The 10,707-nt window shown below is 41.6% G+C and overlaps 1 protein-coding gene across 1 annotated transcript in view; it reads right to left on the minus strand.

Moving 5' to 3' along the window:
• Nucleotides 1-7,508, minus strand: part of LOC137256144 (ferric-chelate reductase 1-like) — a 104,558-nt gene extending 97,050 nt beyond the window's left edge. The window contains exon 1 of the mRNA XM_067793848.1: nt 7,066-7,508. Within this exon, the coding sequence (XP_067649949.1) occupies nt 7,066-7,312 (247 nt within the window). The 5' untranslated portion in view covers nt 7,313-7,508. The remainder of the gene's footprint in view (nt 1-7,065) is intronic.
• Nucleotides 7,509-10,707: the final 3,199 nt, after the last annotated feature.

Genomic DNA, 10,707 nt, shown 5'->3' on the forward strand with positions numbered 1-10,707 from the left:
CAATGTTAGAGAATAGGAGTTCTGTTAACCTTAGTAAAGGTTGCTTTCAGGAAGGAGCCCATGAACGAGAACTCTATGGAAGGTCCTGTTTGTCGGTATAAATCCAGGGTTGGACAAACCATAGGGACCATGTTTAATCTGTCTAGGGACTTTTCATCGCCATTTGGGTGTTGTGTATAGAGTCAATATACTAGCATGTGAGTGAGTTTAGTTGTACGCCGCATTGAGTAATGTTACAGCGATATCAAGGCGCGGGGCAACACATATGGGCTTCACACATTGTGGGGAATCGAACCCTTGGAGTGATGAACGAACACTGTAACCGCTAGGCCACCTCACCGTCCCTGACGACTGGAAGATGTAGCCATATTAACCCAATGACAATGCTATGATGACATTTAAAAATTCATTTAATTTTACAAATTTGAAAATGCTAATCTCCCATACATTTGGTAAAGAGTGGGAATGTTGGCTGTGTCACCACCGGCTTGCTTAACGTGGGAAAGACTTAGAGAGTAAAGTAATCGGGTCTGACGCTGGACTTATTCACCGCCCTATTCCCTAGATTTGGCACCCTCTCACACACCTTTCCACACAGTCTGTTTCCAAGCAAATTCTTAATGGATCTCGGAGAGGATGATGTTTAAAAATATTTAGCAAAATTCCATCAATACAGTCCCTCTGAGTGAGACTTATAACTTTTCAGCCACCGCACTTAAATGCTGAAATCAAATTGGTGGGAGAAAATAGAAGCATAAGCCAGTTAACCAGCTTTTGTTGCGGTTAGGTTAGTTTGGTTGGTTTCCAGTTTCATAACGCAGACAGATCCCGCCATCCAAAACTCCTACTCTAAAGAAATTGATCTGGCTATGAGAAAATGATCATCATTGTACATAAGTATTGATATAGATGTCCTGGGTAATCGCATCTGCATAGCATATTCCAGACAGTACAGTGCAATAATTCCTACGGTGTCACAACCTAGCGTCGGTTAACGAACCCTACAACTAAATCTGCTGTGGAAGACAGTAACGGAACTTCTGAGCAGGAATAAACCAACGGCGAGAGAGAGAGAGAGAGGGGGGGGTTGAGAGATTGAGGGAGAGAGAGAGGGAGAGAGAGGGAGAGGGAGAGGGAGAGGGGAGGGAGAGAGAGGGAGAGGGGAGGGAGAGAGAGAGAGGGAGGGAGAGGGGAGGGAGAGAGAGAGATAGAGGTTAAATGGACAATTAAGGGATTGAGTCAGTGGTAAATTAGCGAAAAGAATGTGTGTGTATGTGTGTATGTGTGTATGTGTGTATGTGATAGTGAGAGTGAGAGTGTGTATGCATGTTTGTATATGTGTGTTTAAGTGTTTGTGAGTGGTGTACACCATCGTGAATATATTCATTCATCTATCGGCGAGGGCTCCCGTCTATACATTACCTGAAACGAAAGCTCGACGCTGGACAATTGAGACAGGGTTGTTGGTGCGGGATGAGAGCACGAGATCAATAGATAAACACTTCCTCATTTGTGTAGAGGAAGTGCACAGCGGATAGGTCCCATGTTGTGGTCAAGTGGGCAGCCGAGGTTATATTGAACAAAAGCATCACGATGGTCAACAGAGATCGTTTGGCAAAGAAATAATAAAAGACGGCAAACGGTTGTGAGAACATATTGGGCCTGTCTGTTCGTGAATAAATGAGAGAGTGAGTAGGTGATTTAATATAACTTTAACATACCCAGCGTTATCGAAGCATCATTTCTATACAAAAAATAATTGGTCGTTTCCAGTCTTCCCAGACCCGTAAAGATCCGGGTTAGAATTGATCTCCCTTAACTTACGACTAACGGGATCGGGTCGTCAGGCTCGCTGACTTGGTTGACGCATGCCATCTTATCCCAGTTGGATAGATCTTCAGGCTGGTGATCACTGCATTGTCTGATCCAGACTCGATTATTTACAGACTGCCGTCATATAGATGAAATATTGCTCAATGCAGTGTTAAAAAATCCATCAAACAATCCAACCATTCCTTGTACTTAAGCCATTTTACACATAGAAATGTCCTGATCTTCATTGGTTTTATACAATTTAATGTCTGTAGATCTTGACTGAGGAAGATCACACCAGGAGGGTCCACCAAACAAACCATACATCATATGACAAAGGTATGAGGTGAAAACAAAAGGTATGAATAATATAAATGGATATTCTTTTCTATCAAAGAATGGTTTATTCCATTATAAAAGTAATGGATGCTACTAATATTGGATTTTCAAGATTGCTAAAACGCAAATGATGAAGACAAGGAGGAAACAGGTGATGAAGAGAAATGAATGGAAAATGTAACAATGTATTCCATTCCTTTCACATGTTTCATCTGTATGGATATATACTACTTTTTTCTCATATGAATTAACTTGTGGTATGCTCGCAAAATGGAATATCCCTACTTCTTTTGAATGGTTTATATTTTGTTGCAATGTCATGGAAAACTGCAGCTTCGCGCTCAGCCTACTGACAGTCTGTGGACGGAGAACAGGTTCTAAATCTGATCAGACCGATCCTGAAAATTCAACAGTAAAACCTCCTCTACTCCTAAAGAACGTTTATCAAAACTGACATGACGTAAACCATCACGGCATCTCTTCCAGATGCCCTTGGGCCCTGTGGGATCTATCCGACTGACAGCGTATGCTCAAATTCACGTTCGAAGGATCTATAATTTCTCTGAATAAACATAAATGGCCAGGTGCCATTTTTCATATGTCCTTAAAGGAAAACGAGAGTGCGTGATAGAAACCCCCCAGAAAGGCGCATAAATATCCCATATAAAGCAGATGGTTCTCAATATAAAATCACCTTCGACGTCTGTCCTGTATAGAAGTGATTAAATTCGGAACGTTCCTGTGGGCGTAAAGACTGAAACGACTTGTGAGATTGATATTTGTCAATTGTTGGTCCTAACATTTAGCGATCGGAATCATGATGGTATCAGAGGAACACACTTTCTGTGATTCATCACACAAGTAGGAGTTTTATGTCTCTGTTAATCAAAGATGCCACATCACTTCGGCATGAGGCTGAAAACGTAGCAGGAGGAAGCATACGCCATGAGTCAGCGCGGGTGATGCTCAGCCAGCCAGCTAGCTTGCCATCTATTGGAATCAGCTGGTTTTAGAACGAAATGCCAACACAACCCTGAAGACACACAGCCTCATTGAGCAGGAACCAATTAGTGGAGGGGAACATTGTGTCACTTTATCATTAGGTAGCCTCCGTGCATCTGCCGGACCATTCAGCCACTGGCATTAGATTCTACTTGGCTCTAAATAACATTACCGAGGGTTTAGACACCAACATGCTCAAGTGTATAACACCTGTACATGAATTCTCACACATAGCTTTGAAACCATCTGTATACGGGTTACCATACATAGCTATGAAACTATCTGTATACGTGGTTACCACACATAGCTTTGTCACCATCTGTACATGGGTTACCAAACATAGATTATGTAACCATCTGTATACGCGTTAGCACACATAGCTATGTAACTATCTGTATACGGGGTACCACGCATAGCTTTATAACATCTGTATACGGATTACCACACATAGCTATGTAACGATCTGTGTACGGGTTTCACACATAAATTTATAACCATCTGTACACGGGATACCATACATAGCTTTGTAGCTATCTGTACATGTTTTACCGCACATAGTTATGTAACTGTCTATACACGAGTTACCATACATAGCTTTGCAGCTATGTGTACATGGGTTACTATACATAGCTATGTAACCATCTGTATACGGGTTACCACACATAGCTATGTAACCATCTGTACACGTTATACCACACACAACTATTTAACCATCTGTATACGGGTTACCACACATAGCTATGTAACCATCTGTACACGTTATACCACACATAGCTATGTAACCATCTGTATACGGGTTACCACACATAGCTATGTAACCATTTGTATACGGGTTACCACACATAGCTATGTAACCATCTGTATACGAGTTACCACACATAGCTATGTAACCATCTGTACACGGGGTATGAGGCACACGTAGGTCTAGATAGATACATATTCCGGAACATAGCGTTTTGACACAATTATGCACAACTGTATAAACATCTGAACACCAAGATCCACATGATAAGACATAGTTATATAACTATTTGTTCGAGAGAAATCATACACTTTTCACAGCGTGTCATTTTTTCTGAAAATCCAAAACACGTCGACGTCATCTAAAACTCATACGTATTGACGCGATAACAGCAGAACATGACCTCAAGAAAGGAAACAGCAGATCCAGGCATATATTAAGAAAGATAACTCCTCTCAGATAGCTGCCATCACAGTCCATAGAAACCATAACTACCCTTAGACACATCACGATTAGTCAATATCTGATCTATACAATTGGTCGGTACAGGCAACAACGGCACAGAGCGTAATTGTTAAGTCTGTTATGACGTCATAGTGCGTTGATGTAGTCAGAGAACATTTTCTCATTTGAAAAGAACCCAGATTATTTTAAGTCCCTCTTTGGGTTTTATTGCGTATTTCTTAATTCTCTTAATGAAAATGTGAATAAATAGCATATAAAATAACCTAAGACTCGGTTTTACAGATTACCGACACTTCGCGAACGAATGTTGTCTAGGAGTGTGTATGAGAGAGTGAGTGAGTTGAGTTTTGGGAAGCTTTTAGCAATAGTCCAGCAATATCAAGGTGGGAGACACCATAAATGGTCTTCATACATTTTACCCATGAGGGAATAGAACTTAAGTCTTCAGCGTGACGAGCTGGCGCCCTAACCACCAGGCCACCGCATCGCCCTACGGGGTCTAGCCTTCCGATTCATTAAGTCGCAGTTTGCTGGGAGCCAATTCTGACCTGGCAACCCAACGAGATTTTAACAACGTACACACTATCACTTGCGTCATCCTCGTGGATTATGTACAGTAACGTACTTAACCGTTCTGCCAAAGAGATTTCCATAAGTTATCGGTGGATTATATAGTGCTCAAGTTAACATAGCGCTAAACCGAAAATAAAATGGGCGAGTGCTATTTTAAACTACTGCCAAACATGCAGTGTAGAAGCATGAGGGTCTGGACCAGACAATCGAGTGATTGAACGAATGAAATGGCCAACGTCGTCTGTGACGATTATAACCAGCCATGTCATGGACGGTAACTTTAATACTCTATATTACAATGACTTAAGAAAATTATATTTCCCACTGTATTCTTGTAGTAACCCAAATATCTTCACGTTTAAGCTCCTCATGACGACAGACAACGATACACTAATGCTCACAGTATGTAAATATATGTTACATAGCCTTCAAAGAAGGCAAACATCACTGAATGTGTGATTATTGTCAAACCTGTGTAAGAATTGTGCATTGCAATGTAGATGGGCTAACGGCCTAAAGGCATGAATAAACATACTTAATCTTGTACGACCAATCCTCTGAGGCGGTTCTCATGGTGTGAGTCACTTAATTGTCTGGTCCCGATTCCACTGTTTACAGATCGCGTCATAGAGCCTTAATATTGCTGAGCGTTAAACAAACACTAACTCATAATATAGTCAGGATTGGACAAATGACTTGTTATGAAAGAGGAATTGGTTTTGTCTTTTCTGTTTACAGCCACGACAGGACACTATGATTCTGTTCTTTCCAGTAGTTAAAGAGGAGCTCATATCATTATAAAGAACAGAAAAGGATGTACACTAATCAAACATCCATTGGTAGAATTTGTAAACGTCATTAAGGCCATTATGTTTTAGAAATCAGGCTTATCAATAGATAACATGGCGAGTCTCATCGCCCCATTGTCAGCTTATGGAAGAGATACGGGTGTTTGACGGGTACAAGAAGATTGGTCGTGTTGCATTCAGTGGCGACAAACATCAGAATCAAACATCCTCTGGCAGAATTTGTAAACGTCAGAAATGCCATAACGTTTCCAAAATCAGGCTTGTCAATAGACAACATAGCTACTCTTATCTCTCTCTTGGCACCTTGTGGAAGAGATACAGATTTTGTACGGGTACAAGAAGATTGGTCATGGTGTTTACAGTGGCGAGAAACATCAGAGGATCACTGCATGTAAAAATACCAAAATATCACCACTTTGCTCTATAAATTACGTTTTCTAAAACAAGCTATGTCATTATCCGTGGTGTTAGAAGTAGGTTCAATAACTAGACACAAAGAGTAAGCGATTCCGATTATTTTTGGAAGAGACAGAATGTGTAAGTGACTTTGTAGAATGTGTAAGTCATGTTGTAGAATGTGTGAGTGAACAACGCCACTAACAGGCATTTGCTAGAAGATACTGAAGAGAGCGTTAGTTTAGACGAAAACCGAGACAGGTAAAACTCGAACTCAGTTTCGTCATAAAATCTAAAAGAAACTCAAACAGAATAGTCACGGAAGTGTTGTAAAACTGGTTTCATGAGTAGTAAGCTGGAAGCGGAAACAAGTGTCTGGAGATTCTTGGCGTTCCTGGCCATCGTTTCCCGCCAAAATCGATTGAGTTACCTTAAATAGACGAGATTGCAAGCAGTTCCGTAGTAAACAAACTTGTTTACTATTCACGACTGACAACACTCACTGTACCGTTGAAGTTAGCGTAAAACATCAGATTGTCTATGTATAACGCAACGTTGTAAAAACAATCAGGTGTGTTGTGTGCATTTTGACGTTACACGTGAGAGGAGTGCGGCATTCTAAGTAGTCTGATTCAGGATCTTCAACGCGCTCGCCATTTTTGCACGTGCATATGCATGCTTGCTAAAAGAGCGAGCAAGGTGCAATTTTGTGAATTTCTGTACTTGGATAAAAACGTTCATTCTGACGAGTGGCAAGAATATTTTTGTTTGTTTTGGTGAAACGCTGATAGAAGTTCGCTTAGGCGCAGAAAGCTAAGTTGTCAAACAGGTTTTGTTTTCAGAACTTTCACGGAACATTGCATGACAATTTCACATCAAAATAATCATTGACGAATTCAGATAAAGATATATTATGGAAGTTCCTACCTCTAAGGATGGCATTCCTCTTGGATGTCCAATGTGACCAGACGATTAAGCCGGCAGCAGAATTCCGGCAGACGACATTACTTTGGCGCGATACAATCTCCGTGTATTTCCCTATGCCTGTTGCGACGGCAGAAAGTTCATTACATACATCGGGAAGATCTTTCCCTGCTCTTGAATACTGCACGGTAAGTAACAGTAACACGTGCGACAGCATCAAAACACACCACGTTCCTTGTGTGTAATGCATTTCTGGATTGTGTTGACTAGAGGCCCAGCGAGTGCATCTGGCGTACACTAAAGCTTAATCCACTGACTCCCAGATATTCTCATGACATCACGACGTTGACTAAATAACTTTACATGAGCATCTCTTGGGGTCAATATTGCGAAATTCCTCGAAGCAAGATGTCTTGTAAATGACAGAAGTAATTCCACTGAGGCGTCGTTGAATCGAGATAGCACGACTGATTCTATGCGTAGATAGATTCGGAACTAGGCCCAATCAAAGTGCTTCGTCTCCATCCACTCAGCTTATGACGTGCCTGATCTACTGACTTTTAACGCTAGGCTGAAACCATTGTCTTTGTGTGCCTGGTCTGAAAGTGTAAAAAGCGGTAAAGCGGTCGTGTTTGGTGGTGGATGGAATCCTCCTTATCGATCCGTTATGCTAGCCTGCTACCCCCAGGCGTTCACTTCAGTGTCACTCTAACGCTGGCGATGTGTCCATCTAATCGCCACGTTGCTGGCACTGAATGCAACACCATGGGCAGGCCCGGCGTGAGGCAGAAACAATTGTCGGAATGTTGGGAGTATCGAACATTGACAGCTTCCACAGGATTTTGACTTTGTTAAGGGGACTGGGATGATAAATGAACTTTAGACGGCCATCGCCTTGTGTAGACATGCACTGAGCTTTGACAAATGTGCTTGTATGCGGAACTGTAACAGTCAATGTGTCGCTGGAGACTGTTAGATGTATATGGGTGTTGAGCTTCACTGCTCCTGCAGTGTATCTTGGAGTGTTGTCGTTTTAAGATAAGACATTCAGTGGACCAAACTAAATGCAAACATACCTTTTAAATGGTCATTTTTTTGGCCAACTGAAATTGAAAATCTCAGCATGACAATTAAATGGCGACGTTCTACCAAGTAACTCTCAGAGAAACATGTTATGAAAGTGAGTTGAGACTCATCATTGCAGACATTATTGGCATCGTCCCTGCTATACTGGACAGGTGTTGTCCAGACTTTGATTATCGTGGTTGTGGTTTTATGAAAGTAGTACCAGTGATGAACCGGTCTAGCATTCATCTTCAGTATTCAAGGCATCTCTCCGGAAGCACACTTCACCTCTGCCAAGATGCAAAGCTGCTCTGAAGGTTCATTTGTTCAAGCTTTGTTAGTCAAAACATTCTTTCGCTTTGCGTTGTCATGTGGCACAGTGAGCATGCATTCATGGGAGAATATGGCCAGTTTTTGTCGTTCTTGTTGTTGCTCGTCTTCTTCTATACTAAACGCCCAGGCTTCTGCCAAATATATTACCCGTGAAGATATCTTTAGTAATCCGTGCTAACGGGACTAACGAGATCGGGTGACCAGATTAGCTGACTTGGTTGACACATTTCATCGGTTCCCAGTTTCACAGATCGATCCTCACACTGTTGATCACTGGATTGTCTGGTCCAGACTCGATTATTTTCAGACCGCCATATAACAGGAGTATTGTTACGTGCACATCTAAACTCGCTCATTAAATTAGTGCTGCTCTAAGACCTGCGTCAATACGAGCTTTCATGGCATACTTGCCTGACCCGCCGTGAGGAAACTAGAACACTGTTCCAGGCGGTGTTGAACACTGTTCACTTATACACTTGCACTTGTAATAACAGTCAGTGTTAATACCTGGGTTTGTGTGATTGTTATTCATTGAGATAACGTGACATAGCTGGAATAGTACAAAGGACTTGTTTGTTATGGATAAGAACGGGTTTGACTCCAGTAATTTACTAAATGAACAATACTGTCTTGAATGGAGGTCTGGGTGGCTGCGTTCTGGAATTGTACCTGTGTTGTGCTGTGTTGTTTTGTGTGAAGGGGCTTGTTTTCAATGGACACGAGATCATGTCAGTGTGGGAAATAGCCAATGCCACGCTAGCCTGTGGCTAGTAAAAATGCAATCGGGCCAGTAAATCTCCAGAGTCACTGGTCCGACTGGCTAGTGAAATTTCATTGGGTCATAATTTCGTCACGATATGGCGGCAATATTGTCACAATGTCGCTAAATATTAACTCACTCATGGGTTCATTTTGTAAATATATCACTCTCTCCACTTGTTACCACTTGTTAAGTTATAACTAAATCATGCGAGATAATGGGCTGATAAAAAATTCAATATTTTAACAGCTTAATGATAATACCCGTGTCTACATTCGTATTTCGGACTAGTGAATTATTGTTTGCGCTAGTAACTTTCAAGCATTGCTAGCCCGACTGGGTAGCAAAATCTGGAAGCTATTTCAAACACTGAGTGACGTAACAGAGATGTTATCAATAGTGACGTACTGTCCGCTGCTCCTTCTATAAGAAGCGTGTGTGTGCGTGCGTGTGTGTGTGTGTGCATGCGTTTGTGTGTATGTGTGTTACATGTAACCACCAAATGTTAAACATAGGTCGGTTGGGGGAAAAGCCTAGCCCCACATACCCACCCTCCCTTAAAGCCTTATTAAAGTCAAATTTACCCGAATAATGTTCTTGATTCTCATTTATATACAATTCCTCGCGTTCTTTTGACATGTGGCAGCGACTGATTAAAGCATCTTAGAATATACTAGTATATGACGAAGTAGTACGTCTTAATTTCGATTCAACGCTGTTGGAATGAAAAGAGAATGAAAAGAAAAAATGATTTTTCGTGGGGTGGGGGTCGACAATATAATTAGAAGAGTCGGTCGGGCGACGTGAAACACGAAAAAATATAAACGCTGCAGTATGGGATTTCGACTAATGTCATCCTGGAGAGCTATCGTGTTGTGTGTAATGTGTTGCAGAAGGAGCAGGGTGAGGTTATGTATTTAATGTCTAAACGCGTTCTCGACAGTCAACGCTCGTCGCTGGTCGGGAGACTTCACGCACGTCCTTGATATTTTCTAAATGTCATCGATGCATCATAATTACTGTAAATGAAGAACGATTTAATACAATATGAAACAGTTGTATTGCACTTAGGGCGAAATAGCTTGTGGTGTTGGATGGGCTGGTTAAATTCTCTGACACGAAGTGTTTTCTGGTGGTCAAACTATTTTGAGGCGAAATCAAAGTCGTGAGTGAGTGTGCGAGTTTAGTTTTTTGCAGAACTCAGCGATATTCCAGCTATATGTAAATAATGGAAGCAGGACCGGGCAACCCAGTGATCAACAGCATGAGGATCGATCTGCGCAATTGGGATCCGATGACATGTGTCCACCAAGTCAGCGAGCCTGACCAGCCGATCCCGTTAGTTGCCTTTTAAGACAAGCATGGGTTACTTAGTGCCAATATTCGTCTTATACAAGCGAGAACCTTAGTTATAACTATTCTGATCTGCAGTGCTTCTATTTCTGTAAATAATGAAACGGTTTGTGTCATTGACAGATCTATATATA

Source organism: Haliotis asinina, chromosome 11, assembly GCF_037392515.1.
Source record: "Haliotis asinina isolate JCU_RB_2024 chromosome 11, JCU_Hal_asi_v2, whole genome shotgun sequence".
In the NCBI taxonomy this organism is placed as follows: Eukaryota; Metazoa; Mollusca; class Gastropoda; order Lepetellida; family Haliotidae; genus Haliotis; species Haliotis asinina.